This window comes from Rattus norvegicus, chromosome X (genome assembly GCF_021556685.1).
Source record: "Rattus norvegicus strain SHRSP/BbbUtx chromosome X, alternate assembly SHRSP_T2T, whole genome shotgun sequence".
Lineage (NCBI taxonomy): Eukaryota > Metazoa > Chordata > Mammalia > Rodentia > Muridae > Rattus > Rattus norvegicus.
This window is the reverse complement of record NC_141554.1, coordinates 67,981,342-68,002,477: the sequence shown is the minus strand read 5'-3', so window position 1 is coordinate 68,002,477 and position 21,136 is coordinate 67,981,342. Positions and strand designations below refer to the sequence as shown.

Sequence of the window (21,136 nt, the reverse complement as noted above, 5' to 3'; positions counted from 1 at the left end):
CTGTTAATAAAGTTTTCTAAAGCTTTGGTTAATTAAATAATTTGCTGTATGCTGTAAAACATAGATCCCCCCAAAACCCCAAAAATTTCATGTGGAAAGAATTAGAATGTTAGGCTCATTAGAATATGGAAAGCAAGGTCTGGGAAGGAGTTGATGAAACATAAGCAGAAGTTAGCTAAAGCTAGGATACATAGAGTCACTTTGGACATTTACCTACACATTTAACAGAGGGTTAGTATCTAGAATGTACAAAGAGCTAAACAAACAAAGCAAAGTCCCTCTTAAAAAAAACCAGCAAACCCTAACCACCAAGAAAAAAACAATTAAACATTGGGGCATGGGATTAAACAGATATGCCTCAAAAGGAGAAATACAAGTGGCTCGGAAATATCTTTGTTTCATGTTTAATAACCTTAGGTATCAAGGAATTTCAAATTAAAACCACCTTGAGATTTTATCATAGCTCAACAAGAAGGGCTAAGTTCAACAACAACAAGGAGAACAAAATGACGACAGATGTTGGCATAAATATGGGGAAAAGAAACACTTATTCACTCATGGTACAACTACTATGGAAATCAGTGTGGAGGTTCTTCAAAACACTAAAAATAGATCTACCACATGCTCCAGCTATACCACTCTTGGGCATAACCCAAAGGATTTTATATCCTACTACGAAGTTTATATTCATGTTTATTCCTGCTCTATTCACAATAACCAGGAAATGGAAACAGCCTCAATAGCTTATATTTACACAATGGAATGATTTTCAGCTGTGAAGAAAGAAATGAAATTATGAAATTCATAGGTAAATAGATGGAACTTGAAGTTTTCTGAGTGAGCCCACACTCACAAGGCAAACACTGAGTGTTCTGTCTCTTACATGAGAATGCCAGCTTTAAATCTTGAGATACATTCGTTTAAATGAGATACCTATATAAGTCAGGAAACCAGTAAAAGCCTGATTGGGCAAGCTTTCAATAGAGGGAAGAGAAGATACAGGTGCTATAAAGGGAGTGAGGAATGGAGCAAGAACAGTATGGTAAGGAATGGGTTAGAAGGGTAGAGGACTTAGTAAGGGGATGGATAATTAACACTAAAACATGTTTAAAAGCCATATGGAAAACTACTAATGTAGAGACTTACACACACACACACACACACACACACACACACACACACACGCACGCACTATAATGAGGTAACAGTAACTTTCCTAGACACCATAAGCTGTCCCATACAAAGCCCAGCACAAAGAAAATGGATCCATACTCCTCCCTTCATTTTCAAAGAGAAGAACATGTAGATAAATGTGAAGAAATCTGTGTGAAATACACAGAGCTTGAAGTTCTTGGTTTGCAAGCTGCTGAAGACATGTAGGGGATCTAGGTATTCCATATATGTGCCAATCTCCTTCCACCATTCCTTGCCATTCCTTCTCCCTATCATGGTGTATGACTTAACCTTTACTATATTATGAAAAACATTAATTTCTCCTTTTACCATCCCAGTTACAGCTATAAAAGTGAGGGAATGAAGGCTTCAAGATAGGATGTGACCCACCAAAGATCCTGTAGATCATTAGAATTATTTTGAACCATTCTCCAATTAGCACTTTGGGTTGACCATTCAGTATTATTTATATGATATTACCTTATCCTTTACAGACATTTTTGACCCTCTAAATATGCTGGGAGATTAGATTTTTTTTCTTTTTCTTCTTCTCTTTTAAAATGGGGTATGTTATTTAAGGTATTTTAGTTCTGTAACCAAGGCTGACCTTAAACTTATGATCTTCCTTTTTCAGTCTTAATCTTGCTGGGAGTATAGCTATGCACCAACATGTTCTGATCAGAATTTTCCTTTTGTAGCATAAAAATCCTCAATATCACCCATGAACCTTCCTTTGGTTCCTACGGATTATCTAAGAGAAGCTACAAGTATTCTGTCATCATATGCTGTATTGATTCATTATTTGTGACTGCTCATATGCCTAGTTTGAGAAAGTAGGTTCTGACTTAACTGTTGGATTTGGTTCAATTGGATAATGCAGTAGGCCTGAATTTGTTGACCCTTTCTGCAAGTGTCTGTAAGCCAGAAAATTTTAACGCTTGGGAGAAATCTTAAAGTCATGTAGTTTGGCCTCCATGCTGATATATGAATACCCTCATGAGGCCCTTTGCTTTCCAAGTGTTCATCTTGTCTAAACTTACACAACTACTGACAGCCCCCTGCATCTTGAAGTCACGGTTTATGGCTTAGAGCAGATTTGGGAGACTTTTCTCTTTAGGCCAAATTGTCTTTCTGGAGTTTCTACTCATGAAATTGGCCTGTGTGGTCTAGAGATTATTTTTCTTAGCCGGAATTAGACCTTTGTCATTTAATAATAATTGTCTTTGAGCAGGTAGCTTGTATATTCTGTGCTTCAGTGACAGTATATATGTAATCTAATGATAAAACATCACCTACCTGAATCTTTTATTATGAGAATGAAACAAAATTATGCAAAGAAGGTAATGACAGGATAGCCTTATCAGAGGAAGCATTTAACAATAGTACTGCTGATATATCAAACTTTTAAAGCTAATGTCAGAATTGTGTTTATTTTCCCTTGTTCACACTCTCCACTTAAGAATAACTTCTCTTTGTACTCAAGTCCCAGAGCCGAGACCAGATCTCCCAAGCCTCTCCTATCCTCTGGCTTCTGGGTTTTCAGCTTTTATTCATTATTTGAATAAGGTATTCCATCTGAATCATCTTGATGCTCCTACATGTATGTTGCTAAGGTTACCTCAGCATGCAAAATTTATATTTTCTCTCATTCGGCCACTTGCACAGGACATGGTCTACGCAGAGCTCTGAATATGCTGAGAAGGCCAGGCTTTCAAGTTAATCGTAGTAGTATTGTGACTAATGAGCCTACTGCATGCGTAACTGGGTCGTGTGCTCTTCTTGGCAACTTGATTTTCACAAGGAAACATAATGTTACTGCAGTAGTACCTTAGCACTTAGTCTTCATTTGTAAGCAACTAAATTGTAGATAAGTGCAGTACATAGGAGTCTAAGAACAGATTAGATGTATCAGGGAACAGAGCTATAAATAGCAAACCTATAAATTCTTCACATTAGTCCAGCCCTTCTACAGTTTTTGCACAAAGGCTAGCACATAAAAATACAGAGGGTAGTGTGGGATGAAATGTGATTCAGCTCAAGTTGGGGTGAGGAAGGATCCTATGACTTGGGTAGCCATTAGAGAATACCATATCCTATATAAAGAACGGCAAAGGGTAAAAATACAAGGAGAGTGTTGCGAGAGAACACTTGACATTAACAAGCCAGATTTGAGATATCTGTAGCATTCTTCAAGATGAGAGTGAGTAAGACCCTAGTGGACCTACCTATGCAAATAGATGGCATAGCCCAAAACATGCCTCACGAGGTTGTTATTATTATCCCTTAGGCTGGCACCATCTGCCTCTAGAACTATGAGGTAGCAGCTGAGAAAAACTTGTTCTAGACACTCAGTGGAGGGTTTAAGGAAGTATTTTTGTTGTTGCTTTTCTACTTTCCTTAAATCTATCATACTTTAAAAACTATCTTCATCACCGCTGGTTTCTAAGCAATACCTTATACCACTAGCAAGGCCAGATTTATAGTCCAGGCTAGGGATAATGATGTCTCATCTCATGACAAGGATTCCTAAGGTGAGAATTCAAGAGTTCAAAGCCAGTGCTTCACCAAGTCACCATCCACGGTTACATTTTAAGAATTTTTTTTTCTGAATCTCAGTCAAAAACTGCCTATTTTTCTAGAAGATGAGTAACTTGGGTTAGATTGATTTTCAGCATTTTTAGGAATAGATTTCATTATAAAAGCAGGCAGGGCAGGACTTTGTATGTTCAAATTTGATAGCTTAAATAGAAACATATATATATATATATATATATATATATATAATCATAGTGCATCTGGGTGATAACCTAACTCTCTCCCTCCAACCCCCACCACACCCCTCATGACATATCTTCTATCTTTCCTAAAGTAATGTCTTTTTTTTTTATAACCTCCTAACTCCAGTTAGAGGTGCCCAAATGTGCATGTGTGTGAAGTCATTCAGTGAGGCATGGACAATCTACAAATGACTCTCTCCACACCAAAGGAAAGTGACTTTCCTGTTCTTAGCAGTTATCAACTGCCATCAATGGGGCATTGAAAGTCCCTCCCCCTCCATGCTAGAATTTTTAATTTTGTTGATCTTGTGGAGCACTGGTGTGTGTAAACAGAGCTGCTATGAGTCCATGTGTATACACAAGCTAGCCTTTTGCAGCACTCTTCCCATCCTCCAGCTCTTACATTCTTCCCAGCCCCTCTTCTGCGGAGCCTGCGGAGGCAGTGATGGTAGTAGTAATATGTGTGGCTGAGCACATAGCATTTTGACAAGTTCGAGCCTCTTCATTAACTACTACACACTACAACCAGAAACTTCTATGATCAAGGTTAAAAATAGCACACATCTATGGATATAAAAACAAATATTGTAGAGGATTTTTACAACATGACTATCTAGCAAACTATTAATCACTTCTAGCCTACAGCCTATAAATTCTCTAGCCATGAATTTTGACCATATTTCTAGTACCAGGCACAAATGACTTCCTGTGGAGCATGCTCAGATCCAATCAAGAAAGTAGGTAGTTACCCCCATAAACTATGTTGCCACTCTTGCCTCAGTGTGTGCATCTTGCCTGGAAGATCATTATTGTAGCATGCAACATGCAGCATTGATCTCCTTTTCCCCCAGCAGCCTTCATAGCACTTTCTAACATTATGAAGCCTAGCTAGAAGGGAGAAAGTTTCTTGATCAGTTCAAGACTGATACCTTTATGTCCTGAAACTGGAGCATATGTTGTTTTCAGCAATAGGATGTTAGCCATCTATTTATGATAGGCAACCAAAGCCAATACAAATACACTGTCTTGTTTTGGGCATCTCTGGGGCTTCCTTGACCAATAATTCATAGGGAAGTAACCTGTGCTTGGCACTAAGATTTTAACATAATACCTTAATCTTCTGAGGCTGCATTATTCTCCCATGTTGGAACACATGTTCAAACTCATTTTCTTTTAAAAATAATGCTTTAGTTAGCTTACACTAGTGGCGTTTCAGAAGGCTTCTTTATACATCCTTAGTTTTACTTAACTCCTACTTGTCCGTCATTTCCCTCACTCTCTGCCTCCAGCCCCATTTATATCTTTAGTTCCCATGATTGCTACATTTTTGAAATCGCATGTGTTCTACAAAGTGCTTCTTCCATTGTGCTTTCTATTTGGATTGCAAGGTCATAGGTTTCCACAAAGACTACTCGTGTTGGCTAACTCTTCCCTTATCTTCTAGTTTCCCTGTTTCTCCACTACCTACTTGAGTCTTTCTGCCCTCTGAATGCCCATGCTCTACTTTTATCTCACCTATAGTTCAAACTCCCTTCTTATTATTTATCCCTTCATCAATTGCTAGTTTTATAACTACCATGCATACTCAAAGCTAAACATGCAAAACACAGTATTTGAAGCTAGTACCTACATAGGACAGATAGCTGCATATTAGCATTTTGGGGCCTGGGTGATCTCAGTAAATAATTTTTCCAGTTTCAGCTATTAAATTTTATGACCATTTTTCTTCACGACTGAGTAATGTTCCACTTTTTATAGGTATCGCATGGTCATTATATATTCAGCAGTTGATATACATCTATTTTTATTCCATTTCCTAGTTAACAATGAACATGGATGTGCAAGAATTTTTACAGTAAGATATAAAGTTCTTTGGGTACTTGCCTGGGAGTGGCTTAATTGGTTCATATTGCAGATCTGTTTCTAGGTATTTGAGATATACAGCTGGCAAACATATTCACCCATTTTGTGGTCTGCTCTTTACTTACTCCATGGTGATCATAAAGCAGAGAGATCAGAATGGGACTGGGGACAGTTATAACCTTTAAAAGCATGCTTTCAGTGACCTATTTCTTCTGTGAGGCAATGCTTCTTAAAAATTCAACCACTTCTCAAAATAGTTTTGCCAACTGGGAACTAAACATTTAGCACACAAGCCTGTGAGAAACATTTCGTATTCAAACCCATGGATAGCTTTAAAGCCATTGTAGAGGCTTTAAGAAGAGACTTAAATTCGGTTTAGGATCTAGGTGGAGATGGGAGGGAAAACCATGATCAGAATATATGGGATAAACTTTCAATAAAAAAAAGGCAGGGAACAAAACAGAATGACTGAAGAGTAGAAGATACAATGAAGTGATACTGAGAATAACTAGGATGCATTGCAAAGACAAGGTTAATGTCATGGGTATGCTGTGGTACAGGGAAGCTCAGTGGACACAGTCTGTCTTAGTGTGTTGCTGTCCAGTTATGAATGCAAATAAAAGCTATTGCCATGGGTCTTTCTTCTTCTTGCCAGTCCTCTCCCCTCTATTGGTAATGTAACCAAAATTTTCATTGTTTTATTGGAGATTATTACTTCTAATTATGTATATGTTAGAAAGGGAAAACAATTTGTTAACAGCTTTTTATGGTGATTTCTATTAAATTAGCAAATGATCTTTCCCTTGGGGGACAAGGAATAGTTTCTCTGCCTGACTCTGTTCACAATACTGATTGTCTTTGTGCCAGACAAGAATGCTAAGTGTTATATTGATTACTATATGAATAATATATATTACTGTTTATATATATATGCAGAAAAATAATATGCACATATGTATATACATTACTGTTTCTATACACACAGACACACAGACACACACACACACACACACACACACACACACACACACACACACACGTTAGTTTTCTGTTGCTGACCAAACACTAATTAAGGGAGGAAAGTTTTCTTTTTTTTCATGTTACAAGTTACAGTCTATCATCTAAGGAGACAGGGAAAGGACAAAGGACGACACTTCTTAATTATTTTAATGAGTAGGTAATATGGGATCGATTGCACACATTGAAAGAAAAAGGAAGAAGGAAAGCACCAAGTATGGTATTCTTACCTTTAATCCCAGAACTCAGGAGATAGAGGTAGGTAGATCTTTTTCTGTTTGTAGCCAGCATAGTCGACATAATGAGCTAGGACTACATTGTGATAGCCACATATCAAAGAAATTAAAAACAAACAAACACACACACACACATTGATGTTTTGCTTAGAGATATAAAGCACATTTGCAGAAGGAACATTCTAGATGTTAAGTTTTGATCATTTCTTTATATATGCAAAATGCATTTAGACAGGAATCTCTACTTATTTTGGCCTATATCAATTAAATGGAGTATATTTTGTTGATATCTTTAGGCGTTCCAGGGAATAATTATGCTTCCTATACCCCTAGGACTAAAAGGAAGAAAGAATACAGTTCAAAAGTACTATTGCGGGGTTGGGGATTTTGGCTCAGTGGTAGAGCACTTGCCTAGCAAGCGCAAGGCCCTGGGTTCGGTCCCGAGCTCCGAAAACAAACAAACAAACAAACAAAAAAAGTACTATTGCAGCTCTACCTCAAAGCCTTAGCTCTCATAAAACTACTCATGGATAGTGATGTATTCTGCATGGCTTAGTCCTGACAACCCGATAGGGACAACAAATGAACGAAGAAAGGACAGACACACATACACAAATGATGGGATCAGGTGGTCCATGCTTATTCTAAGCGAGTGGCACCAGTTATACAATAACCCAGAACCTCATCAAGTTTACTATATACAACTCAGCCAGGAAGGGTTAGCAAGGCTCCGTAGGTGTCTCTGTAGGTGAGTTATACAGTCATCCTGAAAGAGGGGGTTGCAGTTGGTAGTTTTTGCACATACTGGTCAATCATTCCTAAACACTTGTACTTTGTCCAGGGGAAGACTTTGTCATGCCTTACCTGGATTCTTACCCGAGGGGAGTTCTTGTCAATAATACACAGTCACTGATGACTTTATTTATTCCTTCCTTACACATTAACTCAACAGGTCACCTGCTCCTTAAAGAGTAGAAAGTGCTGATGTATCTGAATTGATTTCTCTCAGTTTCTTGAGTTAGGAATGTCAAAAGTTGAAAAGTAAAAGGGGAAACTATGGAAGCCGTTAAGAATAATTACCAAGTTTCTTCGCTAATTATGCATGACAGATTTTGCCTCTCTTCCTGGCAAACCCACCCATATCTGGTAAACGGATCCATCTCTGCTTCTCTCTGCATAGATTTATCTCCTTCCTAGAACTGGAGTGAAATGGGACTGAAATCATTTCTTGATTCAAACTAAATCATCCGTGGTGTAAACATCTCATCCTGCCTCCTCAAAGGAGATTTTTTCACTTTCACTTTGAAGATTTCCTTTCTCCACCCTTGAGGTCTTTTCAGGTCTAATTCGTTTTACAGTCAAAGTCTGATTATTGTTTGTGTATCCTTTGGTGAAAATCAACACTAAAGCTCTATTTTGCAATACCTACTCCTGGATCCAACTATGCTTTCTACAACTGTAAGCACTTAGATGCTTTCTTTGGCACTTAAATATATAGTTTCTGTTTTTCTTTTGTTTCTTTTCTTCATCTTTATTAAATTGGGTATTTCTTATTTACATTTCAAATGTTATTCCCTTTCCCGGTTTCCAGGCCAACATCTCCCTAACCCCTCCCTCCCTCTTCTTTGTGGGTGTTCCCCTCCCCATCATCTACCCATTACCACCCTCCCCCCAACAATTCCGTTCACTGGGGGTCCAGCCTTGGCAGGACCAAGGGCTTCTCCTTCCACTGGTGCCCCTACTAGGCTATTCATTGCTACCTATGAGGTTGGAGCCCAGGGTCAGGCCATGTATAGTCTTTGGGTAGTGGCTTATAGTTCCTGGAAGCTCTGGTTGGTTGGCATTGTTGTTCATATGGGGTCTCAAGCCCGTTCAAACTCTTCCAGTCCTTTCTCTGATTCCTTCAACGGGGGTCCCAATCTCAGTTTAGTGGTTTGTGGCTGGCATTCTCCTATGTATTTGCCATATTCCGGAGAGATATACGTCTGGTTCCTATAAGCCTCCAGCTCTTTGCTTCATCCATCTTTTCTAGTTTGGTGGCTGTATATTGTATGGGCCACATGTGGGGCAGACTCTGAATGGGCATTCCTTAAGCCTCTGTTCTAAACGTTGCCCCTGTATCTCCTTCTAAGGGTATTCTTGTTCCCCTTTTAAAGAAGGACTGAAGCATTCGCATTTTGGTCATCCGTCTTGAGTTTCATGTGTTATGTGCATCTAGGATAATTCAAGCATTTGGGCTAATATCTACTTATCAATGAGTGTATACCATGTGTGTTTTTCTGTGATTGGGTTACCTCACTCAGGATGATATTTTCCAGTTCCATCCATTTGCTGATGAATTTCATAAAGACATTGTTTTTGATAGTGGAGTAGTATTCCACTGTGTAGATATACCACATTTTCTGTATTTATTCCTCTGTTGAAGGGCATCTGGGTTCGTTCCAGCTTCTGGCTAGAACTTCGAGAACTATATTGAATAAGTAGGGAGAGAGTGGCCAGCCTTGTCTAGTCCCTGATTTTAGTGGGATTGCTTCAAGTTTCTCTCCATTTAGTTTAATGTTAGCTACTGGTTTGCTGTATATGGCTTTTACTATGTTTAGGTATGGGCCTTGAAATCCTGTTCTTTCCAGGACTTTTATCATAAAGGGGTGTTGAATTTTGTCAAATGATTTCTCAGCATCTAATGAAATGTTCATGTGGTTATTATCTTCAGTTTGTTTATATAATGGATCATGTTGATGGTTTTCCGTATATTAAACCATCCCTGCATGTCTGGGATGAAGCCTACTTGATCATGGTGGATGATTGTTTTGATGTGCTCTTGGATTCGGTTTGCCAGAATTTTATTGAGTATTTTTGCGTCGATATTCATAAGGGAAATTGGTCTGAAGTTCTCTTTCTTTGTTGGGTCTTTGTGTGGTTTAGGTATAAGAGTAATTGTGGCTTCATAGAAGGAATTCGGTAGTGCTCCATCTGTTTCAAATTTGTGGAATAGTTTGGATAATATTGGTATGAGGTCTTCTATGAAGGTCTGATAGAATTCTGCACTAAACCCGTCTGGACCTGGGCTCTTTTTGGTTGGGAGACCTTTAATGACTGCTTCTATTTCCTTAGGAGTTATGGGGTTATTTAACTGGTTTATCTGTTCCTGATTTAACTTCGGTATCTGGTATCTGTCTAGGAAATTGTTCAATTCCTCCAGATTTTCAAGTTGTGTTGAATACAGGCTTTTGTAGTAGGATCTGATGATTTTTTATGTTTCCTCTGAGTCTGTTGTTATGTCTCCATTTTCTTCTCTGATTTTGTTAATTTGGACACACTCTCTGTGTCCTCTGGTTAGTCTGGCTAAGGGTTTATCTATCTTGTTGATATTCTCAAAGAAACAACTTTTGGTTGTGTTGATTCTTTGTATAGTCCTTTTTGTTTCTACTTGGTTGACTGTAGCTCTGTGTTCGATTATTTCCTGCCTTCTACTCCTCCTGAGAGTATTTGCTTCTTTTTGTTCTGGAGCTTTTAGGTGTGCTGTCAAGCTGCTGATGTATTTCTCTCCTGTTTCTTTCTGTAGGCACTCAGAGCTATGAGTTTTCCTCTTAGCACAGTTTTCATTGTGTCCTGTAAGTTTGGGTATGTTGTACCTACGTTTTCTATGAAGTCTTTAATTTCATTCTTTATTTCTTCCTTGATCAGGTTATCATTGAGCAGAGCATTGTTCAATTTCCATGTATATGTGGGCGTTCTTTTCTTATTGTTATTGAGGGCCAGCTTTCGCCTGTGCTGGTCTGATAGGACGAATGGGATGATTATTTTCTTTCTGTATCTTTTAAGACCTGTTTTGTGACCATTGGAGGAAGTACCAAGAGGTGGTGACAAGAAGGTATATCCTTTTGTTTTAGGATAGAATATCAAATAAATATCTGTTAAATCCATTTGGTTCATAACTTCTGTTAGTCTGTCTAGGTCTCTGTTTAATTTCTGTTTGCATGATCTGTCCATTGATGAGAGTGGGGTGTCGAAATCTCCTACTAATATTGTGTGAGGTGCAATGTGTGTTTTGAGCTTTGGTAAGGTTTCTTTTATGTATGTAGGTGCCCTTTTATGTATGTATTTGGAGCATAGATATTTAGGATTGAGAGTTAATCTTGGTGGATTTTTCCTTTGATGAATATGAAGTGTCCTTCTTTATCTTTTTTGATGACTTTTGGTTGAAAATCGACTTTATTTGATATTAGAATGGCTATCCCAGCTTGCTTCTTCAGACCATTTGCTTGGAAATTTGTTTTCCAGCATTTTACTCTGAGGTAGTGTCTGTCTTTTTTTCTGAGGTGTGTTTCTTGTAGGCAGCAAAATGCTGGGTCCTCATTACTTATCCAGTTTCTTAATCTGTGTCTTTTTATTGGGGAATTGAGTCCATTAATGTTGAGAGACTTTAAGTAATAGTGATTGTTGATTCCTGTTATCTTCCTATTTGGTCCTGAGATTATGTTTGTGTGCTTCTTCTTTTGGTTTTGGTGCAAAAATATTAGTTTCTTTTGGTTTTGGTGCAAAAATATTAGTTTCTTGATTTTTCTAGGGTGTAACTTGCTTCCTTGTGTTGGGCTTTACCATTTATTGTCCTTTGTAGGTTTGGATTTGTAGAACGATATTGTGTAAATTTTGTTTTGTCATGGCATATCTTGGTTTCTCCATCTATGTTAATTCAGAGTTTTGCTGGATACAGTAACCATGTGCTGGCATTTGTGTTCTCTTAGGGTCTGTATGACATCTGTCCAGGATCTTCTGACTTTCATAGTCTCCGGTGAGAAGTCTGGTGTGATTTTGATAGGTCTGCCTTTATATGTTACTTGACCATTTTCCCTTACTGCTTTTAATATTCTTTCTTTGTTTTGTGCATTTGGTGTTTTGACTATTATATGATGGGAGCAGTTTCTTCCCTGGTCTAATCTATTTGGAGTTCTGTAGGCTTCTTGTATGTTTGTGGGCATCTCTTTCTTTAGGTTAGGGAAGTTTTCTTCTATGATATAGTTGTAGATATTTACTGGTCCTTTGAGCTGGGAGTCTTCACTCTCTTCTATACCTATTATCTTTAGGTTTGATCTTCTCATTGTGTCCTGGATTTCCTGTACGTTTTTGGCCAGTAGTTTTTTCCGTTTTACATTATCTTTGACAGTTGTGTGGATGATTTCTATGGAATCTTCCTCTCCTGAGATTCTCTCTTCTATCTCTTGTATTCTGTTGGTGATGCTTGTATCTATGAGTCCTAGTCTCTTCCTTTGGTTTTCTATCTCCAGGGATGTCTCCCTGTGTTCTTTCTCTATTGTTTCTATTTCCATTTTTTTTTGGTTCTTTTTTTTTCGGAGCTGGGGACCGAACCCAGGGCCTTGCGCTTCCTAGGTAAGCGCTCTACCACTGAGCTAAATCCCCAGCCCCTTCTATTTCCATTTTTAATTCCTTTACCTGTTTGATTGTGTTTTCCTGTAATTCTCTCAGGGATTTTTGTATTTCCTCTCTAAGGGCTTCTACTTGTTTACTTATGTTTTCTTGCATTTCTCTAAGGGAGTTCTTTATGTCTTTCTTAAAGTCCTCCATCATCATGGTCAAATGTGATTTTACATCTAGATCTTCCTTTTCTGGTGTGTTTCGATATTCAGTGTTTGCTTTGGTGGGAGAATTGGGTTCTGATGATGCCATGTAGTCTTGGTTTCTGTTGCTTGGGTTCCTGCGATTGCCTCTTGCCATCAGGTTTTCTCTGGTGTTATTTGTTTTGCTATTTCTGACAGTGGCTTGCCCTTCCTATAGGCTTGTGTTTCAGGAGTACTGTAGACCTGTTTTCCTGTTTTCTTTCAGCCAGTTATAGGAACAGTGTGTTCTGCTCTCAGGCATGTAGTTGTTCCTTTCCACTGGCTTTCAGCTCTCACTGTGGGTGGGAACCAGAAGTGCCTGTCCCTACTTCTCCTAGATCCCTGTGCACAGGGGGCCCTGATGGTGCTAGGTGTTTTCCTCTAGCCTCAGAACTGTGGGCAGAGAGTAGTCAGTCTCCTCTAGCTTCCCAGGCCTGTTTGCCCCTCTGAAGGTCTAGCTCTCCCTCCCACGGGATTTGGGTGCAGGGAGCTGTTTTGTCAGGTCCGTTCAGATATGGGTGCAGTCTGGACTGCAGGGCTCCTGCAGCTTGACTGCCCCTATCTTCCTCTGTCCAGAGGCCCTATACAGTTTCCTCTTAGGCCAGGGATGTGGGCAATGGTGGGCAGAAGTGGCTGTCTCTCCTGCCCTGCAGTCTCAGTATTGCTCACACTTCTGGGCAATCTGCTCTTTCTTCCTTGGGGTTTGGGAGCAAGGAGCTGTGGGCCGGGATCAGCGAGGTTCAGGTGCCAGCTAGCCAGTTTCTTTTTCTAAAATCAAACCGTATATACATATATTTCAGCAGGAACAATTTCTGTTTGCTTTTACTTTTCTCCCTTCAAATGCCTTCTTGGTTACCAAGCCTCTTCAAAATGATCCAGAAATTCTTCACATGTTCCATTTTACAGATAGGTTTCTAGAGACTTAGAGAGTACTAGAAGCATTGGTAGGGCATCAGGACATCGTACAGGCAGTCCTAATACTGTTTTCAAAAGCTTCTGAATGAAGGCGCTGTGGAAACCGAAAGATACTTGTTTATCCTCATTTTTCTATTTAGCTGGAAATTTCTCTAATCTATTATCATTTTTTTTCTTTTCCTACTTCTACAGCTCTGGGTGAACCAGGAGGATGGGGTGGAGGAAGGGCCCAGTGACGTGCAGAATGGGCACCTGGACCCCAACTCAGACTGCCTCTGTCTGGGCCGGCCACTACAGAACCGGGACCAGATGCGGGCCAATGTCATCAATGAGATCATGAGCACGGAACGTCATTACATCAAGCATCTCAAGGACATTTGCGAGGTAGCTATGGTGGTGTATGGGGAAGCATATGTGGTACAATGCAGGACACTTCTAGGAAGAGCTGACCATCTGCCTGAGCCTGCCTGTGGCAGTCTCAAAATGACCAAAAAAGCAGCTGGACTCACCTCCCAGATTGTTTTCAGTAGAATGAAATTGCATCCTTTGAGTTTTCTTTTTTCTCTCTCCTTTTTTTTAAATCCATCTTTGTTATTAATTCATTAATATTTACCTTCTGTCCTTCAACCTTTACCTCTTTGCCTGCCTCTTCTTTGTCATTGTCTTTCCTTTCCTAAATCTGTACTCTTAAACTCTTGGTTTCTGATCCAGCAAAGGCCTAACCTACCTCATTCATTAAAGGACATTTAAGCAACAGAGAGGCTTGAATGTATAGCAGAGTCCCTAGGATTATTTTAAAGGATGCAAATTGTAAGGTCTTCACTCTTGCCACCTAAGTTGTGAATTATCAGTAGCTACGTTGAGACATGAGCATATTTAAGTTTCAAGAGCATCGCTTATGACCCTGATGTGCTGGTACTCTTCCCTCACTTAAAGAACAATGTGGTTAATTTAAACATATAAGTAAGTAATTGTAAAAGAAATCAACAGAATATGAAGGCTATATCAATAAGCTTCAGCTCCTTTAGTTTGTGTCTTGATATTCCCTAACTTCGTGCTTTCTATATCTCTAGACTATGGGAGCCTCCATGCCCCCCACAACCCCCCCATGTTCTCTTTTTCTTAATGAAGGCTGGTTAACATTTTAAAGGATTTATTACTAAGCAGTAAGAGAAAATCAATAGAAAATGGAGAAAAGAATGTTTTCAAGTCATTGTTTTATGTATATGGGTGCTTTGCCTTCATGTATGTCTGTGCAACCACATGTGTGATTGGTACATGAGGAAGCATTGAATCCACTGGAACTGGAGTTGTAGATGATTGGGATCCACTATGTAGATGCTGAAATCCAATGCAGGTCCTTTGTAAGAGTGTCCAGTGCTCTTAACCACTGAACTGTCTCTCTAGCCCTTTTTGAAAAGGCACACACACACACACACACACACACACACACACACACACCCCAAAACCCAAATCACCCTGCTTTCTGTTTTAGGAGCAATCAGAGCCTAATTTCTTCTCCTAACCTGTGGTTGAGAATATAGTTGTAATATTTTCAAAGACCTAGTTTCACTAGAACAGAGCTATCTAACAGAACTTTCTTCGGTGGTGAAATGTGTTGTCTCCTCTCTCTAGTGGACATCTGCTAGCTAGCCAAGCTTTAGCAACATGGCTGGTGTCATTGAGAAGAAAAACTTAATTTTTTTTCCTTAAATAGAAATAATTTAAATAAAGGCACACTACTATTTGAAATCTCATCGGACAGTACACCTATGGAAAGATAGTTATGGATATTAAATTTAACCTGAGTTCATTTTCTTTTCTCAGTTAAGTAGATTAAGAATTATCCTCTTCATGTCATGGAGCAATAAGATAGGGTGAAAAGAACTTAGGTTCTAGAAACCTACTGTTCTGACTGTTATATTTCAACTTAGTCACAAATTAAACCCATCACCTTAAAGGTAGCCCTACATCAAGTATACACGTACTCTGAGCTCAATTTTCTCCTTTGTCCTTTGCACTTCATTATATACCTACTCCTTAAAGTCGTTGAGGGAACTAAAGAAATGTACTGTTGTTGTTTACATGTGAATTGTACTGGGGTGTGAACTTGGACCCTTGTACATGTTAGACAAGTTTCCTAACACTGATCTGTAACTCCAGATCACACATGTAATGCTGTAATTAAATATGCTCCAAATATTTTAGAAAATGTCTTTCTATTTCTCCCTTCAAAGGATTTTTTTCTGTTCACTCATCTATCCGTAGCTCTCCTTTTATTCTCAAAGGTTTCTACTGTAGCCATCAGCACCAGCATCACCTTGTTACACATATAAAATGCTTGACTTTATCTCAGACTTACTGAATAAAATTGTTCATTTTAGTAATTCACCTATTTGATTTGCAAATATAAAGTTTTGAGAAGTGGGACATAGGAACTGAGAAATCCTCAAATGAGAATTTGCAGATATTATGGTATCTGTAATAAACTAATAGAATCTATTCGCCACTTGATAACTAGGGCAGGCTGTCATGACCTAAGCTAATTTTCCCCCTTTGCTTAAAACCTTCCAATGGCTCATAATTTCCCTTCAAGTAAAAATGGAAACTGTTATTACTTCCAGGGGCAAGTAGTGTCACCCCCTCGCTATTTTGGCTTCATCTCTTGCTTCTTTTTCTATGTTCTTACTAACCCACCGTTACTGGCTTCGTACTATTCATCTAGAGCCAGACATGCTCCTAAACAGAGACATTAAACTATTTTTTCCCTGCCCAGAGAAATCCTCCTCCAATTAGGCGCTTCAAGTTTTTATTCGTATATTCTATTTAAAACTTCAAGCTTGCATTGCTTCTTCGTTTTCCTATTTTACCTTTCTCCATTATACTTTTGACTACTAGCTAAATTGTGTATTTCTGTATTCATTTACTTATAGCTTATCTATCATACTAGGATGTAAATGTCATAAGAGGAAGGCGATCTTTTTTATCTTTATTAACTTGGGTATTTCTTATTTACATTTCGATTATTATTCCCCTTCTCGGTTTCCGGGCCAACATCCCCCTAACCCCTCCCTCTCCCCTTCTATATGGGCTTCCCCTTCTTATTCTCCCCCCATTACCACACTCCCCTCAACAATCACGTTCACTAGGGGTTCAGTCTTGGCAGGACCAAGGGCTTCGAGGAAGGGGATCTTATTTGTTAAACACTGACTTTGAATCCATAACCCACAGTGTCTGACACATGGTAGATTCGCAAAAAAAATTGCAAAGTAAAATTAAATATAATTGTTTGCATTTACATACTTGTTTGATTATCATATTGGATGTCACTTAATCTTCAAAGAAGGCAAATATTATTATTAAATATTATTATTTTCTGTACCAACAAATTATCCTTAATTAGAAAAAAGTTTTATTAGTGTGTCCGGGCTCAAATGCTGTGAAAGCCTGTTAGTCGTAGAAGTATGCCTTATTTTCCCCAACTCTCAAACATCATGGTCTCAGAACACAAGGTACAACATGGATATGTTAATCTGTACAGGAGGAGGAGTGTGATGACTCTGTTTTGAGGATTTGTCCACTGCAGCCACCCTAGTCAGAGCTTTTGTTGAAGACATTAAAAGCTATCTTTATTCCACTCCACAGCAAATAGATATCAAAGAGAATTAGAGAAATCTTTGTTGACTTCCGGTATTTAGCGAGGGGAGTCCCAAACCCGCAGCAGCTCTCTGCTCCCAAACACCGTGGGAGAGAGACCTCACCGCCTGGTCAGGTGGGCACTCCTGAGGCTGCAGAGCAGAAGAAACCACCAACACTGCCCACCCCTGCTCACATCCCTGGCCCAAGAGGAAACTGTATACGGCCTCTGGGTTCCCTTAGAGGAGGGCCCAGGAGCAGCAGGTCCTCTGCATCTGAGACACCGCCAGAACCTGAAGGGACCTACTGGATAAACAGTTCTCTACACCCAAATTCCGTGGGAGGGAGAGCTAAACCTTCAGAGAGGCAGACACGCCTGGGAAACCAGAAGAGACTGCACTCTGCACACATCTCTGACTACAGAGGAAAACACCAAACGCCATCTGGAACCCTGGTGCAGGGAAGCTCTCAGAAAGGGCAGCGCAGATCTTCCTGGTGGCTGCCGCCGCGGAGAGCTCATAAGGAACACCCCACGAGCAAACTTGAGCCTCGGAACCACAGGTAAGACCAACTTTTCTGCTGCAAGTGACGTGCCTGGTGAACTCAAGACACAGGCCCACAGGAACAGCTGAAGACCTGTAGATAGGAAAAACTACACGCCCGAAAGCAGAAAAATCTGTCCCCATAACTGACTGAAAGAAAACAGGAAAACAGGTCTACAGGACTCCTGACACACAGGCTTATAGGACAATCTAGCCACTGTCAGAAATAGCAGAACAAGGTAACACTAGAGATAATCTGATGGCGAGAGGCAAGCGCAGGAACCCAAGCAACAGAAACCAAGACTACATGGCATCATTGGAGCCCAATTCTCCCACCAAAGCAAACACGGAATATCCAAACACACCAGACAAGCAAGATCTAGTTTCAAAATCATATTTGATCATGATGCTGGAGGACTTCAAGAAAGACGTGAAGAACTCCCTTAGAGAATAAGTAGAAGGCTACAGAGAGGAATGGCAAAAATCCCTGAAAGAATTCCAGGAAATCATAAATAAACAAGTAGAAGCCCATAGAGAGGAGTCGCAAAAATCCCTGAAAGAATTCCAGGAAAACACAATCAAACAGTTGAAGGAATTAAAAATGGATATAGAAGCAATCAAGAAAGAACACATGGAAATGACCTTGGATATAGAAAACCAAAAGAAGAGACAAGGAGCTGTAGATACGAGCTTCACCAACAGAATACAAGAGATGGAAGAGAGAATCTCAGGAGCAGAAGATTCCATAGAAATCATTGACTCAACTGTCAAAGATAATGTAAAGCGGAAAAAGCTACTGGTCCAAAACATACAGGAAATCCAGGACTCAATGAGAAGATCAAACCTAAGGATAATAGGTATAGAAGAGAGTGAAGATTCCCAGCTCAAAGGACCAGTAAATATCTTCAACAAAATCATAGAAGAAAACTTCCCTAACCTAAAAATAGAGATACCCATAGACATACAAGAAGCCTACAGAACTCCAAATAGACTGGACCAGAAAAGAAACTCCTCCCGTCACATAATAGTCAAAACACCAAATGCACAAAATAAAGAAAGAATATTAAAAGCAGTAAGGGAAAAAGGTCAAGTAACATATAAAGGCAGACCTATCAGAATCACACCAGACTTTTCGCCAGAAACTATGAAGGCCAGAAGATCCTAGACTGATGTCATACAGACCCTAAGAGAACACAAATACCAGCCCAGGTTACTGTACCCTGCAAAACTCTGAATTAACGTAGATGGAGAAACCAAGATATTCCATGACAAAACCAAATTTACACAATATCTTTCTACAAATCCAGCACTACAAAGGATAATAAATGGTAAGCCCAACATAAGGAGGCAAGCTATACCCTAGAAGAAGCAAGAAACTAATCATCTTGGCAACAAAACAAAGAGAAGAAAAGCACAAAAACATAAACTCATATCCAAATATGAATATAACAGGAAGCAATAATCACTATTCCTTAATATCTCTTAACATCAATGGCCTCAACTCCCCAATGAAAAGACATAGATTAACAAACTGGATACGCAACGAGGACCCTGCATTCTGCTGCCTACAGGAAACACACCTCAGAGACAAAGACAGACACTACCTCAGAGTGAAAGGCTGGAAAACAACTTTCCAAGCAAATGGTCGGAAGAAGCAGGCTGGAGTAGCCATTCCAATATCAAATAAAATCAATTTTCAACTAAAATTCATCAAAAAAGATAAGGAAGGCACATCATATTCATCAAAGGAAAAATCCACCAACATGAACTCTGAATCCTAAATATCTCTGCGCCAAATACAAGGGCACCTACATACGTAAAAGAAACCTTACTAAAGCTCAAAACACACATTGCACCTCACACAATAATAGTAGGAGATTTCAACACCCCACTCTCATCAATGGACAGATCATGGAAACAGAAATTAAACAGAGACGTAGACAGACTAAGAGAAGTCATGAGCCAAATGCACTTAACAGATATTAATAGAACATTCTATCCTAAAGCAAAAGGATATATCTTCTTCTCAGCTCCTCATGGTACTTTCTCCAAAACTGACCATATAATTAGTCAAAAAACGGGCCTGAACAGGTACAGAAAGATAGAAATAATCGTATGCGTGGTATCAGACCACCACGGCCTAAAACTGGTCTTCAATAACAATAAGGGAATAATGCCCACATATACGTGGAAATTCAACAATGCTCTACTCAATGATAACCTGGTAAAGGAAGAAATAAAGAAAGAAATTCAAGACTTTTTAGAATTTAATGAAAATGAAGGTACAACATACCGAAACTTATGGGACACAATGGAAGCTGTGCTAAGAGGAAAACGCATAGCGCTGAGTGCCTGCAGAAAGAAACAGGAAAGAGCATATGTCAGCAGCTTGACAGCACACCTAAAAGCTCTAGAACAAAAAGAAGCAAATACACCCAGGAGGAGTAGAAGGCAGGAAATGATCAAACTCAGAGCTGAAATCAACCAGGTAGAAACAAAAAGGACCATAGAAAGAATCAACAGAACCAAAAGTTGGTTCTTTGAGAAAATCAACAAGATAGATAAACCCTTAGCCAGACTAATGAGAGGACACAGAGAGTGTGTCCAAATTAACAAAATCGGAAATGAAAAGGGAGACATAACTACAGATTCAGAAGAAATTCAAAAAATCATCAGATCTTACTATAAAAGCCTATATTCAACAAAACTTGAAAATCTGCAGGAAATGGACAATTTCCTAGACAGATACCAGGTACCAAAGTTAAATCAGGAACAGATAAATCAGTTAAACAACCCCATAACTCCTAAGAAAATAGAAGGAGTCATTAAAGGTTTCCCAACCAAAAAGAGCCCAGGTCCAGACGGGTTTAGTGCAGAATTCTATCAGACCTTCTTAGAAGACCTCATACCAATATTATACAAACTATTCCACAAAATTGAAACAGATGGAGCACTACCGAATTCCTTCTATGAAGCCACAATTACTCTTCCACCTAAACCACCCAAAGACCCAACAAAGAAAGAGAACTTCAGACCAATTTCCCTTATGAATATCGACGCAAAAATACTCAATAAAATTCTGGCAAACCGAATCCAAGAGCACATCAAAACAATCATCCACCATGATCAAGTAGGCTTCATCCCAGACATGCAGGGATGGTTTAATATACAGAAACCATCAACATGATCCATTATATAAACAAACTGAAAGAACAAAACCACATGATCATTTCATTAGATGCTGAGAAAGCATTTGACAAAACTCAACACCCCTTCATGATAAAAGTGCTGGAAGGAATTGGAATTCAAGGCCCATACCTAAACATAGTAAAAGCCATATACAGCAAACCAGTTGCTAA

General features: G+C 39.2%; 1 protein-coding gene across 13 annotated transcripts in view; it reads left to right on the top strand.

Moving 5' to 3' along the window:
* Arhgef9 (Cdc42 guanine nucleotide exchange factor 9) overlaps positions 1-21,136 on the top strand; it is a 157,809-nt gene that overhangs the window by 69,504 nt on the left and 67,169 nt on the right. For all 13 annotated transcript variants that reach the window (XM_087600662.1, XM_087600658.1, NM_023957.2 and 10 more), the window contains 1 exon segment: positions 13,792-13,983. In XM_087600662.1, the coding sequence (XP_087456788.1) occupies positions 13,792-13,983 (192 nt within the window).